At 43.0% G+C, this 26074-nt stretch overlaps 4 protein-coding genes across 9 annotated transcripts; 3 read left to right on the top strand and 1 right to left on the bottom strand.

Annotated features, from left to right (window-relative positions):
* Nucleotides 1–2677: 2677 nt before the first annotated feature.
* Nucleotides 2678–4051, top strand: LOC137612467 (uncharacterized). The gene is made up of 3 exons (XM_068341006.1): nucleotides 2678–2699; nucleotides 2905–3053; nucleotides 3134–4051. Exons 1-3 carry the CDS (start codon nucleotides 2678–2680, stop codon nucleotides 3782–3784), a joined length of 822 nt encoding a protein of 273 aa, XP_068197107.1. The 3' UTR covers nucleotides 3785–4051.
* A 485-nt stretch (nucleotides 4052–4536) lies between these two features.
* LOC137611937 (dynein, cytoplasmic 1, intermediate chain 2a-like) lies at nucleotides 4537–11027 on the top strand. 5 transcript variants are annotated; one of them, XM_068340116.1, is made up of 17 exons: nucleotides 4537–4672; nucleotides 5369–5477; nucleotides 5564–5693; nucleotides 6121–6256; nucleotides 6729–6791; nucleotides 6980–7107; nucleotides 7187–7276; nucleotides 7443–7605; nucleotides 7681–7780; nucleotides 7866–7991; nucleotides 8096–8242; nucleotides 8353–8466; nucleotides 8554–8687; nucleotides 8791–8935; nucleotides 9016–9156; nucleotides 9641–9766; nucleotides 9851–11027. In XM_068340116.1, exons 2-17 carry the CDS (start codon nucleotides 5370–5372, stop codon nucleotides 9950–9952), a joined length of 1953 nt encoding a protein of 650 aa, XP_068196217.1. In that variant the 5' UTR covers nucleotides 4537–4672; nucleotide 5369; the 3' UTR covers nucleotides 9953–11027. The 5 variants fall into 5 exon arrangements, with proteins under 5 accessions (XP_068196217.1, XP_068196218.1, XP_068196219.1 ...); XM_068340117.1 differs by having other exon boundaries at nucleotides 6172–6256; nucleotides 9851–11025; XM_068340118.1 differs by lacking the exon at nucleotides 6729–6791 and having other exon boundaries at nucleotides 9851–11025.
* A 48-nt stretch (nucleotides 11028–11075) lies between these two features.
* On the bottom strand, nucleotides 11076–18303 carry LOC137611936 (electrogenic aspartate/glutamate antiporter SLC25A12, mitochondrial-like). Its single transcript, XM_068340114.1, has 18 exons — nucleotides 18231–18303; nucleotides 17487–17540; nucleotides 16235–16380; nucleotides 15804–15919; nucleotides 15338–15477; nucleotides 15109–15255; nucleotides 14356–14494; nucleotides 14141–14234; nucleotides 13943–14027; nucleotides 13742–13823; nucleotides 13516–13674; nucleotides 13195–13247; nucleotides 13021–13101; nucleotides 12710–12850; nucleotides 12481–12619; nucleotides 12221–12379; nucleotides 12045–12135; nucleotides 11076–11957 (listed from the first exon to the last, which is right to left on the bottom strand). Exons 1-18 carry the CDS (start codon nucleotides 18294–18296, stop codon nucleotides 11744–11746), a joined length of 2106 nt encoding a protein of 701 aa, XP_068196215.1. The 5' UTR covers nucleotides 18297–18303; the 3' UTR covers nucleotides 11076–11743.
* A 3033-nt stretch (nucleotides 18304–21336) lies between these two features.
* metap1d (methionyl aminopeptidase type 1D (mitochondrial)) lies at nucleotides 21337–24902 on the top strand. 2 transcript variants are annotated; one of them, XM_068340727.1, is made up of 10 exons: nucleotides 21337–21377; nucleotides 22451–22608; nucleotides 22752–22901; nucleotides 22985–23133; nucleotides 23230–23272; nucleotides 23352–23515; nucleotides 23602–23699; nucleotides 23844–23891; nucleotides 23971–24049; nucleotides 24758–24902. In XM_068340727.1, the coding sequence occupies exons 1-10, from the start codon at nucleotides 21338–21340 to the stop codon at nucleotides 24840–24842; spliced, it is 1014 nt and encodes a 337-aa protein (XP_068196828.1). In that variant the 5' UTR covers nucleotide 21337; the 3' UTR covers nucleotides 24843–24902. The 2 variants fall into 2 exon arrangements, with proteins under 2 accessions (XP_068196828.1, XP_068196829.1); XM_068340728.1 differs by having other exon boundaries at nucleotides 21362–21377; nucleotides 21938–22608.
* The last annotated feature ends 1172 nt before the right edge of the window (nucleotides 24903–26074 follow it).

The following is a 26074-nucleotide window of genomic DNA, read 5'->3' as shown; positions in this document are numbered from 1 at the left end:
TAATGGATATGTGTTTCTTACTACAAGGAAGAGGGTTTTTTGTTTATATTTAATTTGGGGGAAGATTTAATATCGAAATAAAAATGCAAATGCAGGGTGACTCCATTGTGCATTGGGTTCAGTTTTGCATATTGATGAGGATCACCGTCAATGGGTTCATTATACGCATCTGGGATGTTAATATTTATATTAAATGTAGATATGTAGATTTTGAGAAGTACAATAAGGAACCTCCAAACACTGATCAGAATGAAATCATTCATTCAATTAAAAATCTTAATCTATTATCAACTATACAAGGTATACTGTTCGACACAAGTATTGGTCACTATATGTGCAATGACAGTATTTATTCATTTGTCATCTATCCGTCTTTCTATTTATCTATTTATTATATGCTCTACACCAGACCTGGGCAAACTGTGGCACACAGGCCACATCCGGCCCTTTGTACATCCCTGTCCGGCCCGTGTGAGGCCAATCATAACTTACGTATACACAAATTACACAAATTTCACACAGTGTAATATAAATACAGTAATTACATTTTATTTTTCCAATTATCAGCACCAGCTATTAAACATATGTAATATAGTGTATTTTTCAATGGAAATTGAAACTTCTTCAATTGCCCCTTGGGGGCATATAAAAATTTTTGAATCAAATTGAATTGAATGGAAGAAAATTGAGCAGAATTTAGTTCAAGTTATCATTCATGACACAATTCGTATTTCTTATGTGGCCCCTTATAAAAATAAACTGCCCACCCCTACTTTACACAATGCTCTAAGACAAGGTGTAACTTCACCAGATGCAGTAACTCATCGACTGGAGCTGGAGGTAAAAATTGTGCAAAAAACACTGTTTTCTGATTGCAGCAAAATGCATTGTTACACCGACAACTAAATGTGTCGTTGCGTGTATAGCCAAGTCTGCAGTAATGATAATAACAATGTCAGATTCTTTGAGATTTCCTATATTTTCTTGTCTTGTAACAGCTTCTGTCCAAATAGCTACTCTTATCCTTACACTTTTGGCACTTGCTCTGAGAAATTATAGTACGACGTTCACAGTTTGCCACCTGGTCGAACCCCCAGACTCCCTGTCTCCTTCTTCTCCTCTTTGAAGGCAGGATTGTCGGCTGTTTTGAAGGATAGAATTTACTTCACTGTTGAAAGAACAAACACTGAGCTGATAGGCAAGTGCAGACTAAGAAGAAGACAGTGAACATTTCAAAAGGATGAAATCAAGCAAATACAAGTATTTATACATGCATTTTAACCTGTTTACATTTGTTTCACTGTGAGTGAGGAAGCACACATTGTAAAATCAGGACTAAATGTTTCTTTTCTTTTTCATTCATCTAAATAGTACCTTTTTAACATGCACAATGTGGAATCTAGTCCGTAAACAAGAATTCCCAGACTGTTTCACCGACTTGGTGTTCAGACAAGCCAGCCCATAATTCCTACATATTTCTTGTGGAGAAAAACAGCAGTTGACAGGACTCCCCCTCTATTTTTTTGGCAGCTAAAGACCAAACTTAAAAGGACAAATCCAGCTGTTTTGGGACACAGGGCTAATTTTTACCTGCCGGGCATGTTTTGTCAAGAATAAGGGAACATTAGCAAAGAGCATGTTATTGTGTTTTGCATATTTTTTCCATAGAAAAAGAGGAAGAAACACTTCTTTGCATGTGTAGATCTAGGGAAATGTAGTGATATTGAATGCATGAAGTGTTGTCATCATCCAGGATTGATTCCTGTTGGAGGACAAGAGATACTGGACGGTTTGAGCACCTGGTGGTAGTCCTGCTGTTTCTTTTGGTTTTACAAGAAGCAGCATATTGTTTGAAGTTGGTCTTTTGAAGTTGGCTGGTTCCTACTCGGCGTGCTACTGAGATCCCCCACATCTTTTCAGAAATGCACAGGGGGTGGAGTCACAGCCACTCGCCACTCAGTGGCCAATGGAAAGCCCCCAGCAATAACCACAGTATTTATGAACTGTTATGTTGTGCAGGGCTTTACACAAAGACTGGAGCGCCTCAGCAGCAGGTGAGCAGGTCTACTTTTCTTTTTGCATTCGCGGCAACATCAAGTTTGATAATGACACCATATCTGTCATGGTGCAGATAATTCTCTTTAGAAATAGCAAATAAGCAAATAAACAAAATTCAAAGTCGAGATAAAAACTCTGGTAAATAAATGACACAGATAATATAACTTAAAGTCTAATGATAATTTTACGGGAATGTATTAAATTTTTTCTGACTAATTATTGCTAGGGTAGCAATAACAACCTGGATCATCCCTGAACAGTATTTTACCATTTGGTTGGTAACTTTTAAAACAATTACGTATCCTTATTTACTAGTTTTTAGTTAATAACAGCATTATTGTGAGGCGAAACGGAGAAAAAAAAAATCTGTTTTTTGTGTGCAGGCGGTGAAGATGACTCTCCAGGTGTCCCTATGGAGGACCCTGTGGTACCTGCTGCTACCAGGTACATCCAAACCCAATGTTTCCTGGCTTTGGTGCATTAGATCAAACCTCACCAGTGAATAGATGAATGCATGGGAAACTGTTGATTCAATGATCTACAGAGTGAAGTGTTGTTGGGGGTTTGTGTCTAATTTATTCTCTGTCTCCCTTCAGGTTTGTTTGAGGCAACTTCTTTGATGAAAGTAAAGAATCCTGGAGGTAATTCATCTGACTCTCGCTCACAGATTATAATCTACTATTACTGATTAAATATCGGTTTATTTTACCTTATGACAATTGTACCATAACATATAAATACAACTATCCTGTAAACTGTGGTTTACGTACATATTTATTCATATAACAACAATAATATTATGATATTATCATTTACACAAATTGCTGATCCCGTGTTCTTCCACAGGGAAATCGATTAGAATCGGTTCTGCTCAGGCGCATGATTTTTTGACTAATTCTCGACCAAAGAGGAACATCGACCCAAAGTGGTACAGAGCCAACCCTGATTTCCAGTCTTATTACCGTTTCTACAACAGCATTGGACACATAGAGGGAGTAAGTGGTGTTTGATTGGATGTTCTTATATTAGAAGTGTGTCTGTGTTAAATCTTTTTGTTCTTTCTGACGTGTTTCAGCTCTATGAGATCGACAGGATCAGGATGTTGTACCAACAGATGCGTCACTTAGAGCTGACCTATGGCCCCGATGCCTCCAGTTACCAAAACGTAATGGGTGTGCTAACTACCACTGCAGCTCCAGCTACTGCCGCTCCTCCACCTCCCGCCACCCCCGCTCCTACGCCGGACCCACTGGAGAATGCTTCGAGGTTCTACCTGTGTAACCCCAGAGATCCACTCTGCAAACCTCAGATTGTCTACCTGCCCACTGGGGCTATCCCCGTCCTGTGTGACCCACGAAGCAACCCCTCCTGTAGGCCTAAAACTGAGGAGGAGATTAAAGCTGCTGCTCCTCCCCCGGCGCCGCCGGCTCCTCCTGTTTCCAAAAAGTCCATTGAACCTCCTCCTTCTAAAGTTATGGAGTATGACTGTGACCCATACTGGGACCCTGACTGCCTCATCGATCACCCTCCACGCCCCATCCAGGAAACATCAGCGCAGGAGACGACTGCTGAACACAAAGAGGAAGAGGAAGTGGTAAAAGTGAAGGAAACTGTCCCTGCAGCAGTGGAAACAAAGAAACCCCTCTACCCTCAGTACGACCCTTTTGATTTCAAACGTGACCTTTATGACCCTTTTCGTTACACCAATCCAGCTCCAGAGGATTGAAAAAACAATGCAGGTGAGAAGTGCTAGCCTTCCATATGGAGTAAAACGACAATAAATAACCATGTGAAAAAGAAAAGAGGAAAAATCAGTTCAATAGTTAACAAAATTTTACAGGAAAGAAATTAGAAGCATTGTTTATCCAGATAACAACTAACACTATGACTCCTCTGTGTGTCTGTGCAGGCCTTCACAGGAAATTAATGACGTTTAAATGGAATAAAAAACAAATTAAAAGATTATTATAATAACTTTGTGTGATTTGATGTTTCAGTGTCTTATTATCTGATATTGTGGTGAGATAAAAGAGAAGAATTACAGTTTATATTCAAATGGTTTGATGTTGTGAATAAAATTTAAGAATCTATAATCACATTATGACTTATTCATGTTTTCTTGTCATTATTTTGATCTTTGTATTTTTAAATTCACAGTACTTGCAAATAAATAAATAAATAAATACTGTACATCATTTCTTGCATTGCTAAAGAAAGTGACAAATCGATCCACAATCGGTAGCAATATCCAGATGTACCTGACATTTAATCCTCGCTGTCCCAAAAGCAACAAAAATTATTTAAATATAAGAACCTACAAAAAATATTGTATAAATATTTATATAGATATAAATATAATGAAGTTCATTGCAAACATTAAAAATAATAGGATTTAATAGTAAATGTTTTCACCTGTGGAGTTTTACTTTCAGCCAGAAGGGGGCGGTAATGTCGTCCTTTAGTGGTTGTGAAGCGGACAGGAGAAGAAGCGCTGCCCATCCAAGTAAACTATCTTCCAGCATCATCAGTCTGTACCACCATCACCTTTAATCAGAATTGACGCGCATTCAACGGGATTTTATCGTCATTTATCTACTTGAACATCTGCTATCAGGTATTTTACAGTAACTTTATTACCGTGTGTCCTTCTAAAATGTGACGGTCGCGGGCGGAGGGGTTCGGGCGTTGGTTCGCTCGATGCTTCCGTTAATCGCTCAGGCCCGCCGGGTGTCCTGGAAGATTAGCATGCTAACGCAGCTAGCAGAGCTGATAGTGTAGCCCAGGACAGTTAATATAGTATTATAATAAATATGAAAATCCTTCAGTGCGTCTTAATATTCTGTGACGTAACGTTCACATCAATTTATCGACTTATGATAAAGAAAATGGGGTGAAACCGCAATATATGATTTTTATCTGCAGTTAATGCGAGCATCTCACAATGGACATTAGCAGTATTATCATAAACATGACTCGTTTTAGCTATTTATTATTATTCATGCTTTATTTTTTTGTTAGTGCCAATTTATAACAGTGAATGTCGTGGTAATGAACGAATAATGTCCATTTTTAGGTTAGAAATACAACTGATGGAGTCCTTATCAATTCCTTTTTAAATATTTTGAAAAGAATGAGACATTATCAGTGACTTATGGCGAGAGCAGGAGCGAAAAGAGAATAAAGAGAATATTGTTTTGATCAGCTGACTGGAGTTCACATGCAAGCAGCAGGATAGGCCCGGGGCGACTGAAGGGATTGAAATCATTTCTGAGGTGACTCTTCTTTTTGTTGGAACATCTTAATCCTTCAGTATGTCTGACAAGAGCGAGCTGAAGGCTGAGCTCGAGAGGAAGAAACAACGGATCGCTCAGATTCGAGAGGAGAAGAAGAGAAAAGAAGAGGAGAAGAAAAAAAAGGATGCAAGTTCGCTGTCGCTTATTTAACACATCATCTTAGAATCTGCCAGACCAGTAGTTTGATTGTGACCCTGGTCTGTGCCCTATAGGGAGACTCAAAGCGTGGCGCGGAGGCCGGCGGGGCCTCTGCTGGCCACGAAGACTCCGATCTTGAGAGGAAGAGGAGGGAAGCAGAGGCTCTGCTGCAGAGCGTGGGCATCACCCCTGACATACCCCATGGTAAACACAAAACACCAGCCTTCTTCTGCATTTCACCCCACTTATGTCCCTTCACTTTCTTGTTGTTCGCTCAATGTGTTTCTCAATAAATGTCACTTTGAACTGGCTTGATTGACATCATGGCCCCGCCCCATACATGTGAACATTTTATTTACCTGCAGTGCATGATCAAAACCTCTCTGCCATTTATTTTCGTTATCTCTTCTCTCCCCTTTGTCTGTCTTTTGTGTTTTACTCTCCTTCTTGCATGCATCCTCATTCAATCACTCTCTCATTGACACTCCATGCATCACTTTTCCTCTCACTCACTCACTCACTCACTCACTCACTCACTTACTCTCGCTTGTTCGCACTCTCAATCTTTCCCTCACTCATTCACTCGCTCTCTTGCTAAATGACTTCATCACAAACACACGTGCACTCACAGCTCAGGCCCTGAGGGTAGTAACAGAGGATACATGTCTGTTTCACTACCTAGTCCCCGCCCCCATGTCTCCCTCCAACAAATCAGTGGGCAGCGATGCAGGAAGTCAAGATTCTGGAGACGGAAACGCAGGACCGAGGTGTGTGTGTGTGTGTGTGTGTGTGTGTGTGTGTGTGTGTGTGTGTGTGTGTGTGTGTGTGTGTGTGTGTGTATGTCAGAGAGAGATGTGGTGTGGCTGCTGTAGGTCTTTTTTTTTTAATGTTCCTGCATGCTTAACTGTGTGTGTGTGTGTGTGTGTGTGCGCGCGCACATGCATGCATACATGTGTGTGTGTGCATTAACAGAAATAAACTTGATCAATTCTGCAATGTCTCCTCTTTGCCCAGCAAGACGACGCTCCTCAATTAACACATGCTCCAATCTTTTCTCTCTCTTCCTCTCTCTCTCCCTTTCGTCCTCTCTGTTTGCTGTCTTTCCCTTCTTTAACACATCTTACATGGCTCACCTTTTGCCGGTCTTCTGCGTTTGGTGTCATCCTCCGTTTTTCCTCTTCCTTTCTGTCTGTCTCGTCTTTCTCTGACTAACACTGTCTGGTGGTTTGGCTGTATAAGGACATTGCATTGGGATCCTGACCCCTCTACTCTGCAACTCCACTCCGACTCTGAGCTCATGGGGTACTGCTCCTCCTTCAGCTTGTCTTCTAGCTTCATTTATTTTGATAGGTTGTCATCTTAGGTTCGTCTAAATGCGTCAGTGTTATGTCTGTATACCAATATTTATGTCTCTACATGTAACCTTTGCATTATGTTCTGCTTTCCACTGCTAACCTATGTATGCGTGTGCTTGTTTCCGTGACGTGTAGACGTGGAGCTGTGAGGCTGGGCATGTCCAAAGTGACCCAGGTGGACTTTATCCCGAGGGAGTTGGTGTCCTACTCGAAAGAAACACAAACACCCACTGAGGCTCTGACACACACTGATCAAAAAGCAGGTAGATCACGCGCCGACACAAACAGCTGTTTTACACCCTTTTTTCCTTTTCTGAATTAAATCATATCTGCATGTGCAAGATGATGAAGAGGATGAGGAGATAACTGCTGCCCCACCAGCAGAGGACGCTCAAGAAGAGAAAGATGAACAGGGTGAACAGCAGGAGGAGGGTAAGAACTGAGGATTTGTTGCTGTGCCTGAATTAAACTTTTCTCTTTTTCTTTTTACTCCCACAATATCAGGTTTTAGGTTTAAATCACAATATGATTTAGCTGATTTTAAAACGACATGTGTTTTTTTATTTTTTCTCGTCTGTATTGATGTCATTGCACATAGACGCTCCCAAAGAGCTGACAGAAGAAGAGAAACTGCAGGTTCTGCACTCAGAGGAGTTCTTGTCGTTTTTCGAGCGGAGCAGCAGAATCGTGGAGCGAGCGCTGGCCGAGCAGGTGGACGTCTGCTTCGACTACAGCGGCAGAGACGTCGAGGATAAGGAGGGGTGAGAGACGAGTGTGAAAAGCTGTGAGTGCGTGTTGTGGATAGAGGACAGGTGACTTTGTGTTCTTTATTTTAGTGAGTTGCAGGCAGGAGCAAAGCTGGTTCTCAACAGACAGTTTGTGGATGAGCGCTGGACTAGAAACAGAGTGGTCACCTGTCTGGACTGGTCTCCTCAGGTGAGTCAGAGCTCGCTGACTCATGGCTGATGCTGACCTGCTGCTTCCTCTCTGACTGTGAAAATGGCTTCTCTTTTCTTCATAGTATCCTGAACTGCTGGTGGCTTCATATAATAATAATGAGGATTCTCCCCACGAGCCGGATGGAGTGGCCCTGGTCTGGAACATGAAGTACAAAAAGAACACACCTGAGTACATCTTCCACTGCCAGGTAGGTACCCCCCGCCCCCCGCCCCCCCTACATAAAACATAATATTAAAGCAAACTTGTCCGAGGCAGCAGGTTTGTTTCAGTTCTGTTATTTTCCTCATCCAGTCTGAGGTGATGTCAGCTGGGTTTGCGAAGTTTCACCCCAACCTGGTGGTGGGTGGGACTTACTCTGGACAAATTGTCTTGTGGGACAACCGGAGCAACAAGCGCACCCCTGTCCAGAGAACCCCCCTGTCTGCGTCCGCTCACACAGTAACGCCCTCATTAAACACCCACACACAGAATATCGTCTGTATTTTCATCTCATTTGAGTCCTAACAGCGATCTGGCTCCTCTCTCTCTCTCTCTGCTCCTGTGTTCAGCACCCAGTCTACTGTGTGAATGTGGTGGGAACCCAGAACGCTAACAACCTGATCAGCATCTCCACCGATGGAAAGATGTGCTCCTGGAGTCTGGACATGCTCTCCCAGCCGCAGGTGCGTCACCGACATCGAGTGGTCAAGGTTCGGATTCGGCCACGCGAACGTCTGCCGTCCTAACGTTGTGTCTGCTTTCACCTGCAGGACAGCCTGGAGCTGGTATTCAAGCAGAGCAAAGCGGTGGCCGTCACCTCCATGGCCTTCCCTCTGGGAGACGTCAACAACTTCGTGGTGGGGAGCGAGGACGGCTCCGTCTACTCGGCCTGTCGCCACGGGAGGTGACGGATCCGTGGTCCTCATGTTTATTGCCGGGAAGTAAAGCATGCTGTGATGGCGACTGGAAGTGATCGTTTTTGTTGTGTGTGTGTGTGTGTGTTACAGTAAGGCGGGCATCACGGAGGTGTTTGAGGGCCATCACGGCCCGGTGACCGGGCTGAGCTGTCACAGCGCTGGAGGCCCGGTTGACTTCTCTCATCTCTTCATCTCCTCCTCTTTCGACTGGACCGTGAAACTCTGGAGCACGAAGGTGACACACTCAGTCACCATTATACAAACTGTTGGGGGTGGTGTTTTTTCTTTAGTATCTGATTGGTCATTTTTCCACAGAGTACCCGCCCCTTGTACTCGTTCGAGGACAGCTGCGACTACGTTTACGATGCGATGTGGTCCCCGACGCACCCGGCTCTGTTTGCTTGTGTGGATCTAGCCGGACGCCTGGACCTGTGGAACCTCAACAATGATACAGAAGTATGTTTACACATGCACACACATACACATACACACACACACACGCACACACACACACACACACACACACACACACACACACACACACACACACACACACACACACACACACACACACACACACACACACACACACACACACACAGGTGCAATGCCCTAAAGCATGACTTTAAATAAGTAATTTTTAGCGTTTTAAAAAATGCATAGATTATACTGCTGAACCTAGCAGCTTGCTTAGCATAAATACTGGAAACAGAAAGAACCAGCCTCACTTCTTAACAAAATCACAGCCTATTTACACTTGCACTTAATTTAATCTTTAAATACATATTCAGTGGAACAACACAAGGGATATAAACGCCACGTCTATCAAGATAACACACATCACAGCATCAGGAAGGAGAATTTCCTAGCTTGAGGCCAAGAACATATGATTGTCTTTGAGCTGGATCATTCCTGATAAGCTGGGACTCTGCGTTTCTAGGTTCCCACAGCCAGCGTCTATGTGGAGGGGGCTCCGGCGCTGAACCGCGTGAGATGGGCTCATTCTGGCAAAGAGATCGCCACCGGGGACTCCGATGGACAGGTGCAGGTCTACGATGTCGGAGAGGTGGGTGTCTTTTCTACCTCTGTGGTTATTCCTCTGATTTACCGTCACACATTCACTGAAATTTTCTGCTTCTTCTTTCTGCAGCAAATCTGCGTTCCCAAAGCCGACGAGTGGACGCGCTTCGTCAGGACGCTGGTGGAGATCAACGAGAACCGAGACGAAGCCGAGGAGCTGGCCAATGTCTGACGACGCTGAGCCCACGCTGAAAACCGCTCTTAAACTTCTGTCCAGTACACAACGCCCCCATAACCCACCACATGACGCTGGCTCCACCCACTACTCCACGACCTGGCCTGAGGAGATTTGCAGGGCTAGAAGCGAAACACAAATGTAGACGTGTGTGTTTTTAAATGTCTTTAGGCGTTTTAGAGCACATTTGTAGGAACGATGAATATCAGTTGTGGAAGCAATAGTTCAGAATCCACAGTTTGAAGTTGGAAATTCATCTGACAGGAACAAAAGGGATGGGATGTTCAAGGTAGATGCGTCTTCTAGCTTTGATAACATCCTCAGGGCTCCAAGGAACTGCCCTTCTCCTGAGGCCACAAACCGACTCAGTTCTCTTTTTAAATATGCAAACCTTTGTACCTGCACCTTTTTATGACCATTTCAGTGTTTTTACTCATATTTTCTGGACATTGTTGTGCACACGGCTAACAAAGTGTACGCCTACGGACAAGGGAAAAGAACAAATCAGCTAGCATGCTAACACGCGCTCACTGTGGCCGGTGCACAAGTGTGTCTTTCTTATATTTTAACCACTACAATATTTAATATTTATTCTGTTTGTTGCACTTGTTTAATTATTTTGCATATTGTTTTTTTAAAAAATGCTGCTTCGTACTGAAGTGCTGGACCTCTACATTCCCAGAATCGGCACTACAAGGTTTTCACCAGGCAGAAACAGTTTCTGTATTTGCCTTGAATTTATTGAAGCTAGTTTTTCCAACTAAGGTTGTTTTACACTACAAACCCTTGTAATTAGTAGTAAAACTTCCTGACTCGACCTCTATAAGAGGATCTAAAGACTGTGTGATACACATGGAGGTGTGACCTGACATAACCTCTAACCTGAACTGTATTTCTTTAACTTTCCTTTTCCATCTATAATCCTTTATTCATTCCAGGATGCAGCGGTCCTCACCCTGCAGTATTCTGATCAGTATTCCACATAAACTGCATCCCTGTTCCTCTTCTTGTTAACACTCAGTTATTGCACTTTTCCATCAGAATAAATCTGACACAAAGACATTGTGTTAAAATTAAAACCATATGGATGATTTATTTCAATAAAATACAATGACTCAATTCAGATAGTTAATTTATTATTACCTAATTTTCTGCTCGTGATTCTTGTCAGATCAAGAAAAGACGTGAACAGTTTCTGTACATTAGTAAGAGGTTCTCAGAGAGCGGGACCGACGGGCCCCGGCGCCGCTGTAACCTTACAGTCGCTGTGAAATACCATCTGAACGTCACATTTTCTTTGACTGCTTCCTGTCAACTTGCAGTCTCTGAAAGATTATACAATATGCACAGTATTCAGCCCCTTCTCTAAGGACCAATCAAAATGAAACCCCAGACGCACACCTCACTGACCAATCTCGTATTTTCTACACCTTTCGTCCAATCAGAGAAGTCCTATGCTCAAACGGTAACAGACAGAATAAAATAATTCCAGCTAGCCTAAGAAAGAAAGAAAAGAAAACTCAGTTTCATACAAATGTTGAAGACAAACGATGGAGCGTCCAGGAGCCGCTGAGGACAACACACATTCGACGCTCTGGTTCTGTCGATGTTGGCTCGGTTACATCCACAGCTGGCTGGGGGGGGGCACCCTCACCCGGCCAGGGTCGCAGGCTGGTATTTGTCATCCCTTAAGTGACGGCGCTTACTAATTTGGAGTGTGTGTGAACTGTATCTCAGCGTCTGGCTCCTGGCAGAGGAGGAGAGGGGGTGATGAGGAGGTTTGGGCCCCTATGGGGCCGGGGCCGGCGTGGCCGCGGCGGCCTCCGTGTGGTGTATGGAAGCCACGCCGGACGATTTGAATTTGGGCAGGTGGAGGCCAAATTTGTTCTCCACTCCGGCGAAGGTGGCCGCAGCCAGGCGGTAGCCTCCGACGTGATCCGCATTGATGGGAGGAAGCTCTGAAATGCGAGACTTGGGGGTGGGGTCCGATCCAGACGGGCGACTGCGGAGAGGAGACAAACGATCAGGATACAGACACAGCAGCATTTTCTGTCCCTGTTTACCTTCCAGCTGTGTTAAAAGAACTTACTGTCCTCCAAAGTCGATGTAGAACCACCGCTGCAACAGCTCATAGGTCACAAGGGTCACACCGAACTGGGGGGAGGACCGGCACATTCGAGCTGTAGAGAACAGACGCGATTTAACACGACTTTGTGAAGAAAAAAAAACCGTGGTTTATTAGTGTGAATGGATTCAGCGGCGCACCTCCAGCTCCCTTCCACAGAGCCCTGAAGCCTTCCTCTCTCAGGACCTTCCTGAAGCAATCAATCACCCCCGAGTAAGTGGTCTGTCCCGCCCTCGCTGCAACTTGCAGTCGTGTTTTCACGACGTCAGCTGGCGTGACCAGGGAGGCTGCAGGGATACCTGGGAAGTCACAAAGAAAAGAGTCAGGAGACGCCGCTTAGGTCAAACCCCCTGACGGCTGTACGGTGCAGCAACGACTCCGGCCTGTTATCTGAGGTTACCTGCGATGGCTCCGGCTGTCAGAAGCTGCAGAGGACCCAGCCTCCCTTGTTCGTCTGCAAAATACGTCTTGAGGTGGGCGTACGCGGGGAAATAGATGGCTGAGAAAGGGATGTCTCTCAAGAAACAGGCTTTAGCACCCTAGAGGGTCGCAAGAGTAAAAGAAGAAAAGGTTGTGAGCGAGGCGTGGTGGATTGCGTCGAGGATCGCTTAACGCTCTGAATAAGTTACCTTGTAGAGGCCGAAGAAGCCCAGGTCACGGACCACGTTTAGTGCGCTGACACGAGGCCCTGTGGTGATCTCTCCCGCCACCTGCAGGCGAATCTTCACAATCTCCAGAGGATTGGTGAAAATCACTTGAGAGGCTCCAGCCTGAACCGACGGGAAGAGAAGAATTCACAAATTTTAATGAATGAATCATTCGTGAATCATGCGACTGGCTCTAATATGTGCACGACTGAAGATGGAAGCAGAGGTTCTAAAACCTGCAGAACTGACAGCATCTGTTTTAACTGGACAAGTGTTCCAGAAGGAGTACTTACACAACCACCGGCAATGACCTCAGCGTAAAACGGAAGTGTGTCGCCTTTTCCCATGAACTTATCTCTGACGAAGTCGTTCACCTGAGGAGCACAGATAGGAATCAATATCAGGATCGATATCGGAACACGTTCATGAGTACAGCGAGTGTGAGTTGTACACGAAGAGGGACTCACGGTCAGTTTGATGGCCTTCTCAGGTGCCACACCGATCAGCTGAGGAACCAGACCTGTGGGGAATAACAACACAGGACACTTATGTCAGAGTTTGCTGCCTGACGTATGCAACATACAGCTAAGGTGAATGAACAAACTAAAAAATAATACAGTATTTTCCACACTATAAGGCGCGCCTAAAAACCTTTAATTTTCTCAAAAACTGACGGTGCACCTTTTATATGAAAAATATTGAAAATAGGCCATTCATTGAAGGTGCGCCTTATAGTGCAGAAAATACTGTACATGTAAGTGTGAGGAGGCTCTAATTTCATGGCCCACCTCGATAGAAGCCGAAGAAGCCCTCATATCGGAGCACCTTCTTAGCACAGTCGAAGCTGTTCTTGTACATCAGCTCTCCTACAAAGGAACCCGTGGACCTCTGATTCTGCATCCGGGTCTTCACCAAGTCGATAGGGTACACCGCTGTCGCTCCCGTAGCTACGGAAACACAGCGTAAACTCAGGCCCTCTTTAATTCAAAGCAACTCCTCCGCAGGATCACTCACCTCCGGCGATGGAGCCCAGGGTGAACCTGTAGGCCGACTCTGCAGCCTGGAGCCACACGGGTCTGGAGCTGTCCCCGTGGGTCTGGTGGGAAAAATCACACATGGAACAACGGTTGGATTTATTTTATATGACAGTCTTTGTGCGACAATCCTGTTTTCATATTAGGAATGCAGCATGAGTGACTCCTTACACTGACTTACCTGTTTCTGAGATTCAGCCAAGTGGTGGGGAAGAGATCCTTCCTCTAACGGAGCTATCCTCTCAATGTCGGCGAGATTCAGACGCCTGGAGCACAGATGTTATTTACATAAGTTCTCAACAGATATCAGATATCACTTCTTCACATGTCTGGATTTTAAGGATTTGGGCTTAACTGACAATCTTTAGGAGGTTATTACCCTGTGGAGGAGTGCAGGCCCGACAGCTGGTACAGGATGTCGATTTCCATGGGAGTGATCTGACCAAACTTGTTGGCAGCATGAACGAACTCCTCTGCAGAAAGGAAAACACAAGAGAACGACCTTTTATAACACCGTGGACACACCGGACGCATTCATGCACCATTTTAAACGGAAGGCACAGATCCATCGCTGAAATGTGATGATCCGCACACCTTTGGTCACCAGTGTGTCCTTCCGCGTGCCGGCCATCGTGCTGTAGATCTTCCGGATCAGCTCCATATTGTTCAGGAGAGAGTTGAAGGCATTGAAGTAGGAGAAACTGACCATGTGGGAAGTGCTGCCACCTGCAGCCTGGTACAGGAAACAACGTCAGTCAATTAGCTCCTGCTTTATCTATTTACTCCCTGCCTTTGCCTTCTGTGTTCTGGAATTGTGATGTTTATTTTAGGATAAGCTCTATTTTATTCCTACGATGCACTTTTTAATACGGTATCTAACTGTGTGTGAAAAAACACCACGTGTAACCTTGTTGAGAAGCGTTGGAGATTATAGTGGGAACATGAGAAAAAACAAGTAAAGCTTAAAAGATTATTAAAATCAGGAATGCATGAAGTCCAACTTGAAAATGATCCGACATTTAAAGCTTTTCAACCCGATTTGAAGCAGATGAGGATTTACCACTAAAGCCTGTGCTCATTCTCATAACCCTACAGGTACACTGATGACATCACTAATGACCAGAAATCAAAATTTATATAATGTCACCTCAAATTTTTGCGGTGACAAAAATTTGAGGTGACATTGAGGATTTAAAAAGACACAGCAGTTGTCATTAAAAATAATCAGAACTGAATATTTCCTGAGGTTATGCCGATGAATTACCGGTAATCAAATTACCTTTAGTAAGATCTTTTTTGTTCACACACACACTCACACACACACACACACACACACACACAGCTCACCGAGACAAGGTTCTCCTCAACAAAAGGCGTGAGCATGTGATGCCTGATGGTGGCCATAATGTCGCTAAAATCCATGGCAGAGATGGCACCATTCTTCTCTTTGTCCTTCTGGGCGAATGCCTGGCGAGCGTGTTCCAACTGCAGCTCCTAAAAAGAAAACATGACACCACAAGGCTGAGCATAATCTACTATATATATATGTGTGTGTGTGTGTGTGTGACTGCCATACCTGCAGGAACTGGGTGAACTCGAGGTAACTAAGCTGTTTCTTCTTGTCGTGCCCAAAGTGCAGACGGATGAATTCACAGTTCCAGTTGAAGGGGATGTGGTGGTGGACGGTGGTCTGACTGAAGATGTCGCGTGCATTCTCTGAAGCAAAGGAATAAAGCACCGTAACACACAGGTCCACATGTGTGAACGGAAATCCGATGGAGCGAGGAAAGGAAAGCGTTTATCCAGGAGTAATCTAGTTAACAATGTCACTATAGGACATTCTTTTCCCACAATGCAACCTTCTTTGAGATTGTAACAACCAAACAAAAGGCATGGTTTCAACGTACCGCGATTAAACTAGAAGGCTGCCTTGAAAAAAGGGATGGACTAAGATGTTTTGGAGCACAGTTCTATATTTAGAGTGAAATGAAATTGAAATCATGTGAACTGAATCCAGCATTGAAAAACACGTTGTTCCGTACCAAAGGAAATGGTTCCAGTCCCAGTCTTGTCAAACAGTTGGAAGGCTACTATGAAGAGGGCGTCCGGCGCACACAACACCGATTCAAAGGCCAGAAACTCTTGGAATGAGATGAGCCTGCCGGTGTGGACATACATGGGGTGTAGGAGGTAGTGTGACAAGAGAAATAAAAGATAAAGTGATAAACATACAGACAGCAATGAAGACAAGATCAGGTTCTATAGTGCAGATAAACAGTCAGATTCCTAAACAGAAAACATTTGTTTTCAGACAGAAAGTTACATAATAGGAGTCTAACGCACATTACCGTATAGACAAACAGTTTGCAGAGCTGGACTCTCTTATCTTATCTTTACGTGTCGACAGTAGTAGCATGTATTGATAACTCAAACTGTCAATTAGCGACGATAAGCTGTCAATGGGGACATGTACCCGTCCTTGGTGGTGTCGGCCACAGCAGCGATCAGCTGAACGGTTTTGGGGTTGTGGTGAATCTGTGTGTGCAGTCCGAGGTACGTTTGGACAAAGTCTCCTGGGGTCATGAACTTCTCGCCATCCTTGTCCACCACACTGGCATACTGACAGAAGAAGAGAATAATAAATAACAACCAGGATCAGGGCTGTTTACCTTGTGGTGTACAAAATGTGGAGACCGACAAATACGTGGCCTTCAGGATCCTCCAGGTCAGGCTCCCATTTAAGGTACATGTTTAATTTACAACACAACACTTATCTCATGGCTACTTTGTCATTGTTACATGTGAGTCTAGGAGCTCACGATTAGCAGCTCTGTAATCTTTCACTAAACTGCGATGCAGTCCTGCGGCGCCTTGACAACCAGGGCCAATGGCCGTGGGGGCCGAGTGTTATGCCAGATTGAAACATGAGCAAGAACGCATATACAAATGTTTCTGGCGCAAGCTTGTATTCCATTTGACCTCAAAACGACAACTGCTGGCCCACATGACAATCATCTGGAGATCACACACCCGAAATGCACTGAGGAGACGTTAATATGTCCCCTCTGAATTCAGACTTTGCCTTCAAGCTTTAATCAAACTCCTGTCTTTTTTTTAGTATGGTATTTCAGCACCAATGTGAAGTTTTCCTTTAAGTACAATTAGATGCAAGTCCTTACTTGTGCTGCTGTGGAGACAATGAACACAAATCTGACATTTCCATCTGAAGGGGGTCCTAGCAATCATATTTAAAGTCTGACTGAGACCCACGGGGCTTTAACACACCGACGTACTCAAACATCTTCTACCACATAAATCTCTGAAGGAGCCACGACAATAAAAGCGAACACAGACTATGAAAAGCAGATGTTTCACCATTAGCTTACAGTGCAAAAATAAAAATAACCACATCAAAAAAATGTCCACTCAGCAAACAACTATGTTAAAGAATCACGAAACAACATTTGTGCTAACTAATGAATGCATTCACTGACCAGACATTCAGGTTCAGTTACTTATGCATGAAGGCAACCACAACAGTCTGTGCTGCAACCAACATGTAATGAAAACCTCATGACAAAGCTTCCAAGCTCATTCACCAACACAAAACAGTTGTGGGTGACCTTTAACAAATCTGTACAAAATAGTAATAAATGCAATCTCCACAGGTAACGTGTCATTGATTAAATAAAGTTAGTCAGGATAGAAATCAGAGAGAAATTTACCTTCTGGAAGATTGTTTTCAACTCATTTGGATCCCCACGTTTGGTAGATTGCACCTAAAACAAAGCATAATAAAACAATTAGGACGCTGGTCGACAAAGCTCATTTGTGTTTGTACTTTGTTACGCAACATGAAGCAAAACAAGACGCTTAGTTCGAGTCTCCTTGAGAAAATAGCCGCACTGAAGGAGAAACACAGACCGCTACCATGAACCTGGCACACAACCAGGAAGTCATTTTTGGCAAAGTTTGACATTAAACTAGTCGGGCTGCTAGTCAAAATTTTTGTTCAACGTTTCCAAGTCACCACGTAAGCTCAAAGTTATGTTAAAACTGTTCAGCCGCCGGCTAGCAAACGTAGGAAAGCCCAGGAAAAGGACGCGAACCGCTGCAATGACACCTTCAGGTTTAAGTCTGCAAAATAAAACACGACGACGAGAGGAAACTTTCTGCCGTGATAAGATAAGACTAGAGCTAGAGTTACTGATTTTCTCCCCAGTGGGGACGAGGGTCCGATAGCTGTTTAGCATTATCTCGCTAACTTCGAGGTTGTGGATGTCTCATCAAGGCCATCCGGGCGGCGGCTAGCCCACTGATGCTACCGCCGCTGAGCTGCCACATCCGAGGCGCCATGGAGGAAAAGAAGTGCGCAATCTAGCCTCCGCGGTGCACGAACGAAAAAACACGCCGAAGACACGGCAAAATAGGAGAGTAAAAGATCGTTAAGAGAGCGATGCCGAAGTCACCTTGACCGCCATGCTGGTTTGACGTGACGTCACAGTGAGCGAGTGGGGCGCGCGGCGTAAAGCCATCGGAAGTGGTCCGGGCTCGAGATGCAGACAGCGTTTAAAATATAATTAATGTTATAACAGTCTGTCAGAAAATAAAATACATCCGTAAATATACTTAAGACTAATAATATTTAATGTGCTATTATTATTAATGAAGGAAGACAATAGATTATAATAATTAATAATAAATACAGGCTTTCTCTCTCTCTCTCTCTCCTCTCTCTCTCTCTCTCTCTCTCTCTCTCTCTCTCTCTCTCTCTGTCTCTCTCTCTCTCTCTATCTCTCTCTCTCTCTCTCTCTCTCTCTCTCTCTCTCTCTCTCTCTGACCAAGAGTTTTGTAGATTGAAAAAACTAAGGAAAAAAAGTAAAAGACATGATTGTTGAAGAGATGATTCGTGTAGAACGGATAATTGCTTTTTTTCCCCTTAATTTTGTCTTTTTCATTTTCAGTTTGATAAATCTTAAAATGTTACATGTTTTCTTTGTTCAGAAAACGCACAGTATTGTTGAAAATCCTCTTTATGTGAATCTCTTTTGCATTTTCTGATTATTTTGTAGTTTGACTTTTATGAATAAACGTGATGTTAAAAATCTAACCTCACAGTCTTTTTCTTTCTCTCTCTCTCTCTCTCTCTCTCTCTCTCTCTCTCTCTCTCTCTCTCTCTCTAAGGTGAGACATGAAGGAAAAGGTGTTATCTTAATCCGCCTACAAACACAATATGGAACAGAAATTGAGTTGCATGAGCTCAAATCAATGAGAACAATCATACTTGAAAGTTCTAAATTCATAATGATCATGATAACTTGAGTTTATGAAAAAAAACCATGAAAACATGTGTTTATTACAGATTAATAATTAGCTACAACAGAGAGCTCATCTCATCTACAAGAAAAGGGATGGAGGTTATTTTTGACCAGGACCAAAACCAGTTAACAATAAACAAGCAACAAGCACGGCATATGAGTTCATATCCTGTCTTAGTTTAAAAAAAACAAAACACTGCTAGTTGTTTTGTTCAACTGTAAATCTAAATTAGAAAGCTGGATAGCTGGCTATTGTTAGCTAGCCAGCAATCCAGGCCATGTAGTTTGATGTAGTTTTCATTTCACTCGGAAGCTGTGAATACCTGAATAATCTTAATAATAAACATATAATAAACTTATGACGTGAGTCATTTCAGAGGTAAAGCTGCAGGCTATAACTTATTACAACCAAATGTTTAATTAAAGGAACTGATAAGCTACATCACCTAGCCAACTAGCTGACATTAACACTAGCTATTCATTCATTCATTCATTCATTTATTTTCATGTACCATCACTGTATCCGCCGCAGCGGGTCACGGGGAGCTGGAGCCTATCCCAGCTGATGTAGGGCGTGAGGCGGGGGACACTCTGGGCATGACGCCAGTGACATACAAACACGCACACACACACTCACTCCTACGGGAAATTTGGGACCAGCCAATCAACCTGAAGCGCATGTTTTTGGAGGTGTGAGGAAGCCGGAGAACCGGAGAGAACCCACACAGACACGGGGAGAACATGCGAACTCCGCACAGAGCGGGACTTGAACCCAGACCCGCCGTGTTGTGAGGCGACAGCGCTAACCGCCACCGTGCCGCCCCTAACAGTAGCTATTTCTTTGTACTTGGGGCCTCACATTTGCCTGCTCAGAATACTTAAACTGTACTTCATCAAAATTATTTATTACTACAATATTTAACCACTATCCCAGCTCAAGATCTTCCATCTCTTTTACCATTTTTAATTAGCAAGACAGTCTTCAGTAAATTTTCTACTACTGTTATGTTATCATGGCTTTATGTAACATGAGGTGAAAGCAGTCTTCCGTATTATTTGTAGTTTAAAGGTGTGTCAAATGAAGAACCAATACTGGTTTTACTACAAGATCCAATAGTTGGTTTTTTTCCAGAGAGAAAAGTTTTCATAGTCTGATATTAATGTATAAAACTTATCTCACTGACCTTGGAGATCTGTTCATAATACCAACAGTGTTTGTTGTCACTGATAAGAAAAGGACACAGAATAGTACTGTAGTTCCTCTATGTTGTGAAGAGCAGGTTTGGAGGAGGAACTAGAGGCTGGACAATTGATAAATTGGTTAGGGACCAGGTGTGAGTCCTCTCCCTTTACCATGCAGCAGTTTCCGACCACACCTGACAGAGAATGTTTGTCTGCGTACCCATGTTTTAATGATTTGTTTAGCTGGTATCTTTATGTTGTTTAATATACATATGCCTTGTGTTGTTTTGGTTGTATAGAGATATTTGTGTTACTTTTCATGTATGCTTATCCTAAGTTTCTGTTCTGTTTAAATAAAACCAGCCTATATCCTGTCAGCCCGATTGTTTCATCTGCTGCCCCCCCAAAACCATAATAAATTACAGAAGAAATCTTTGATGTTTCCATGTGCCTGACCACACAGCCATAGTGTTAGTCAAAGTCCTCGTAATCAGCCCACCTGCATCAACTCCATACACAAGTATTTTATACTCCACCTGCACTGCAATACTAGCAATTGTCACTTTGGTAAACACTAGTAATTGCATACTCAGAGCACATGTGACTGCAGAATTCTGGGTTTGCACTTGCCCCACCTTGCCCCATTTCATTATAATGTCCATTTACAGTGTGTATATCAAACAACACAGGTAAATTGCTAATTTGTCACTTAGGAGAAACGTAGTCGTAGCTGCCAATTGTTTTGTATCCAATAAAAAATATTGAATAGCATAGAGAGAGAAAATAATACTGAATATTACTTTCGGACCTAACTGTACAAGAACAATCATTTACACAAAAAATGGAAAATCCTTACAAACATACAGCCGAACAAAACCGAAGAGAAAAAAGAATCATGAATAAAATAATAAATTAATTCATGGTTTACATCTATAAACTGGTTCAGCAAATACATTTTAAAAATGTAATCATTCTTAGTATGGAAACAATACGGACGAGTACCAGCTCATCATGTGGATTTACGGGACTCGAAAGAGTCATGTGACTCCCAGATCACGTGACGTCGTAGAAAAAAGATGGCGGCCCCCTGCTCCGCTGGACGCGCGGCTCGATCAGGTACTCGAGCTGAGATCATGCAGTGGAAGTCACGCTGGATTAACCGCTGTTTGGACCACCTGCATGATTTCACTCCTCTTTATTAACGAATGCCTTAAATATGACGTCATAGCTGGTGACGTTAACTGTTAGTGGTGTCTAATAAATCAGTTTGCAGTTCGCTGGAGTGAATAAAGACGCAGTTTTATTCTGAGCTGAGAAATTCGTTCCTGTAAAACGCTGTAATTATGATATTACAATTTACTGAATGCATAATAAAAGCTGCAAGTTGTTGTGTTTTTCTATACAGTACAAAGCTATAGAAAAAGCTATAGAAAAACAATCATATTTAATCATATGAAAAAAAAGTCTTTCAAGATTGTACTAATATCGATTCTCTAAAACAAAAACAGCTATAATCTGATTAGATAGACTTGTCCTTGATTGAGAGTGTATAATCTCAAAGTCCTGAGACAAAATGACACTTTAGGCAGACAGCAGTTACTTTAATTGAGTCTTTCCTCGTTTCCTTTCATTAAATCATTTTTTAAGATTTTTTTTCCTTACCTCACATATTTTAGGTTGGTGTAGACTGTTTTTACTCTTTGTCATCATAATCCTTGGAGGTTAAATCAAAAAACAAATGGACTGAACTGGCTGGTGGAGACGGCACACTGTTCAAATTCTGCCGAGTGCATGAAGATCACTGAAGTTATTGGTTTGTCTAAATGTTCAACATCACGAGGAGACATTACTGAATATTAAATAAAACAAATAAGTCACAAACAGCAGTGAGTAATTCCATTATGCCAATAAGGTAAAAGCAAAAAGACCACAGATCAGTTTTCAGTGTTTCAGGAACCAAAACAGGAAATATTTCCTTTAGTATCAAGCAGAAAAAAAGTTTTGAACATGATGTATTTGCTGAATTCAGTCCTTACAGCAGCCGAGATCATGGATAATGCTAAATCCATCTTTACCTGTCGTGCAATTTTTTCCTCACTCAGGATCATGCACATCAAAGTTGTTTGATCTGTTCTCACACAATAAAATAAACACATATGTTGCACAATAGAGCTGCTTCTTTTATCCAGGTCTGGCTTGTATGCAGAGACTCTGTTGCCTTAGGAGTCGTGTTCCCCCCACAGCCCATTTGTGTCAGAGCCATCGCTGCTTCTTCTGGAGGAAATGGACACGTTCTCCCAGTGTAGTTCGCCCAGCTATTGTTAAGCCTGCCTATGCAGTACCAAAGGTACATAATCTTAAATACCATAATACACCCCTCCTAGACTGTAATCCAAGAGTTGAACAGTTTTTGTGTTCAACTCTTGTATGTTCTTGAATGTTCCTTGATGGTAATGGAGAATTCTTCTTTCCTTTCCTCCCTGGCTACAGCACATTGTGCAGCCTGACTATGTAGGCTCTAAACTGGTCCCAGAATGGCCAGATTACATATGCATCAACAACCAGGAGCAGATCGAAGGTCTTACCAGAGCGTGCCAGCTAGCCAGACATGTGCTGCTACAGGCTGGACGCAGTCTGGAGGTAAACCATTGCTCACAAGTCAATGGGGTTTCTTTGTCATAACAAATAAAAGCAGCTTAACAGTTACGGTGTGTGGCTTCCAGATTGGCATGACAACAGATGAAATAGACTTCATTGTTCACCAGGAGACGATCAAGCACAACGCCTACCCCTCCCCCCTCAGATATGGGGGGTTCCCCAAGTCAGTCTGTACATCTGTGAACAACGTGGTCTGTCACGGCATACCTGACAGGTAAACGGGTAGAGTATGTTCACAGTATGAGTTCACCATGTAAATATTTTAAAATGTTCAATATAATTTGTTTTTTGATATGTCTGTGTCCTGCAGTCGGAAACTCCAAGATGGCGACATCATTAACATCGACGTGACTGTGAGCTCAAGCCCAAACAGATGCTCATGGCCTCAAATCAATACTGCTCACATTACTGACCACTTCCTGTTTGTGATAGGTGTATTTGGATGGTTACCACGGTGACACCTCGGAAACCTTTTTAATAGGCGAGGTGGATGAGGTTGGGCAGCAATTGGTGGAAACTGCCAGGCGTTGTCGAGATGAAGCCATTGCCACCTGCAAGCCAGGTGCAAAGCTCTGTGTGATAGGAAACACAATCAGGTACCTGAATACAAATTCAACACACATTCTAGCCTCAAACATTTATTCTTATGTGCCGACTAAATTTCTTTTTTTGTTGCTAACAGTGAAGTAGCTCATGCCAGTGGTTTCCAAGTCTCTCCTGATTTCATTGGACATGGCATAGGTTCCCACTTTCACTGCCATCCTGAGATCTGGCACCATGGTGAGTTGAGCTCAGCCGTTGGATGATGTCAGCTTCTAAGATTTAAATGTTTATTATGTTATTACTGTACTTAAAAATGTTGAAAACAACCAAAATGTCTTTGTTATTATTTCTGAATCCTTTTTTCTCTCGATCTGTTTACAGCCAATAACAACGACATGACCATGGATGAAGGGATGGCGTTCACAATAGGCGAGTTAACTTTTAAAATTTAAGCACACATTTTATGATGTCACTGTGTGCAGGGCTGACATTGTCTGTTGATCTTCAGAGCCCATATTGATGGAGGGGTCTGTAGAGTTTAGGATACTGAGGGACAATTGGACCACTGTGACTGCAGATGACAAAATGTGGGTGGACAACCCAAAATATCCTGCTTATGTAGTCGGATGTTTTGTCACCAAAAGATTTTTCATGTAAAGCATGTTGAGTTTAATTTAAAAAAAGTTGTTCTACTCACATTCAGTGGAACCAAATGGGATGCAGGTTTGTGTTCTGCGGTTTTCATCAATTAATAAGGCTATTCGCGGCACCGTGGTGCAGTGGTTAGCGCTGTCGCCTCACAACACGGCAGGTCCGGGTTCAAGTCCCGCTCTGTGTGGAGTTCGCATGCTCTCCCCGTGTCTACGTGGGTTCACTGCGGGTTCTCCGGCTTCCTCCCATATCCAAAAGCATGCGCTTCAGGTTGATTGGCCGGTAGGAGTGTGTGTGTGTGCGTGCTTGTATGTTTTTGTGTGTGGCTCCGCGGTGCACTGGCGTCGTTGCCCTAAGTGTCCCCCGCCTCATGCCCTATGCCGGCTGGGATAGGCTCCAGCTCCCTGTGACCCGCTGCGGCAGATACAGCAGCGGTACATGAAAATGAATGAAATGAATGAATAATAAGGCTATTCGATTTTGACCCTTTTATGCTAAACTAAACTAATAACTTCCTATTTTTGGTCAAAAGAAAATACAGTACAAACTGAAAGATGATTCTCCTAGACTTTGAACCATTTCTTTAAATTCTCAACTGTGCATTGCGTTTTATTTTTTTAATTGTATATATTACATTCATACAGGACGGCTCAGTTTGAACACACGGTGGTCATCACATCTGATGGAGTGGATATTCTTACCAAACTGCCAGAAGAGAACCATCTGTGACCTGGGGTCACATCATCTCCTAAACTACCTTTTTGTGACAATAAAACCCTGTTATAAGAACCTGAAGTTTCTACTTTCTGCCTCCAAAGTGCATAAATATATGCCCTGCGTTGGAACCCTGTCTTGTGGCCTGTCACCAGCTCATAGCCACCAGTAGACAATAGATGGCAGCACAAACTTAGAGAAGGTTGCTGATCATCTAATTTTTAATCAGTCAAACTACATTTACAGCACATTCCTAGTCTGAGAAAGATGGATCCAAAATAACTGTCAGGGATTAAATACATGTCCAGGGCCGAGACTTAACTGATTTATCAGCCGCACAACATAACAAGACTGTTATGCAGCATCTTTTGGTGCTATATCACTTTTAACTTCCTATAACTTTAGATGGCATCCTATGAATTGTATTACTTGTAACACTCATTCTTGATGCCGAAACAAAATGTGAAGAAAAACAAATGAGGACAAAGTGGACTCCAGCCCAGTGGGTGTGTTTTCAGTTCCTACACATATACTCGTGTGTTTCTGTGTTTCTGTGTTCATACCAGTGCCACTTTATGGGTGGGGACAGCAGGATTGAGCAAACAAAGGTGGGTGAGCTAATCAGGAGTCTGGTCACGTCCGGCCAGGAAATGATTCACATTCAGTTTTATTCATGATCTGACATGATAAAAACATAAAACGGGTCAATTTCCTAATTTATTGTGAAAGTGAGCTTCTTGTGAATCAGTGTAAGAGTCACATCAGCAGTTTGTAACAGCATCCCATCTCTGTGTGATTAATTTAATGTAAAAAATCTTAAAATATGAGAGGCTCCAGCCAAAAGTAGAGGGGAGTGTCGGTGGGTAAGAGGGGAGGACGGAGGGAGGAGCAGGGAGTGGCGGGGCGAGGTGATGGATTGTAGTCATGATTTCTCTCGTCTTTCATTCTTTTCCTGCATGTTGGAACTCATTCCTACTTTCTCTCTCGCTCTGCAGCTCTCCTGCAAACCTCTAAATGTTAAGGATCCTCTGTGGTATTCAACCTGGAAATAATAAACCGCAATATTTTCTAAAATTCATCCAGTGTGTAAGATTGAAATCTAATGTTTTTAAGCACTTTGCTAGATTAGCAACTAACACATAGCTTACACAGATTTGGATTGGATAAACCCAGAAAATGTTAATTGTCTGTACAGAATCTTATGTGCAGAATAAAATCAAAGTCTCATACATACACACAAGTTTTAA

The sequence above is a fragment of the Antennarius striatus genome, chromosome 18 (genome assembly GCF_040054535.1).
Source record: "Antennarius striatus isolate MH-2024 chromosome 18, ASM4005453v1, whole genome shotgun sequence".
NCBI classification, from domain to species: Eukaryota; Metazoa; Chordata; class Actinopteri; order Lophiiformes; family Antennariidae; genus Antennarius; species Antennarius striatus.
The sequence above is the reverse complement of the archived record's forward strand: the minus strand, read 5'-3'. Positions and strand labels throughout refer to the sequence as shown.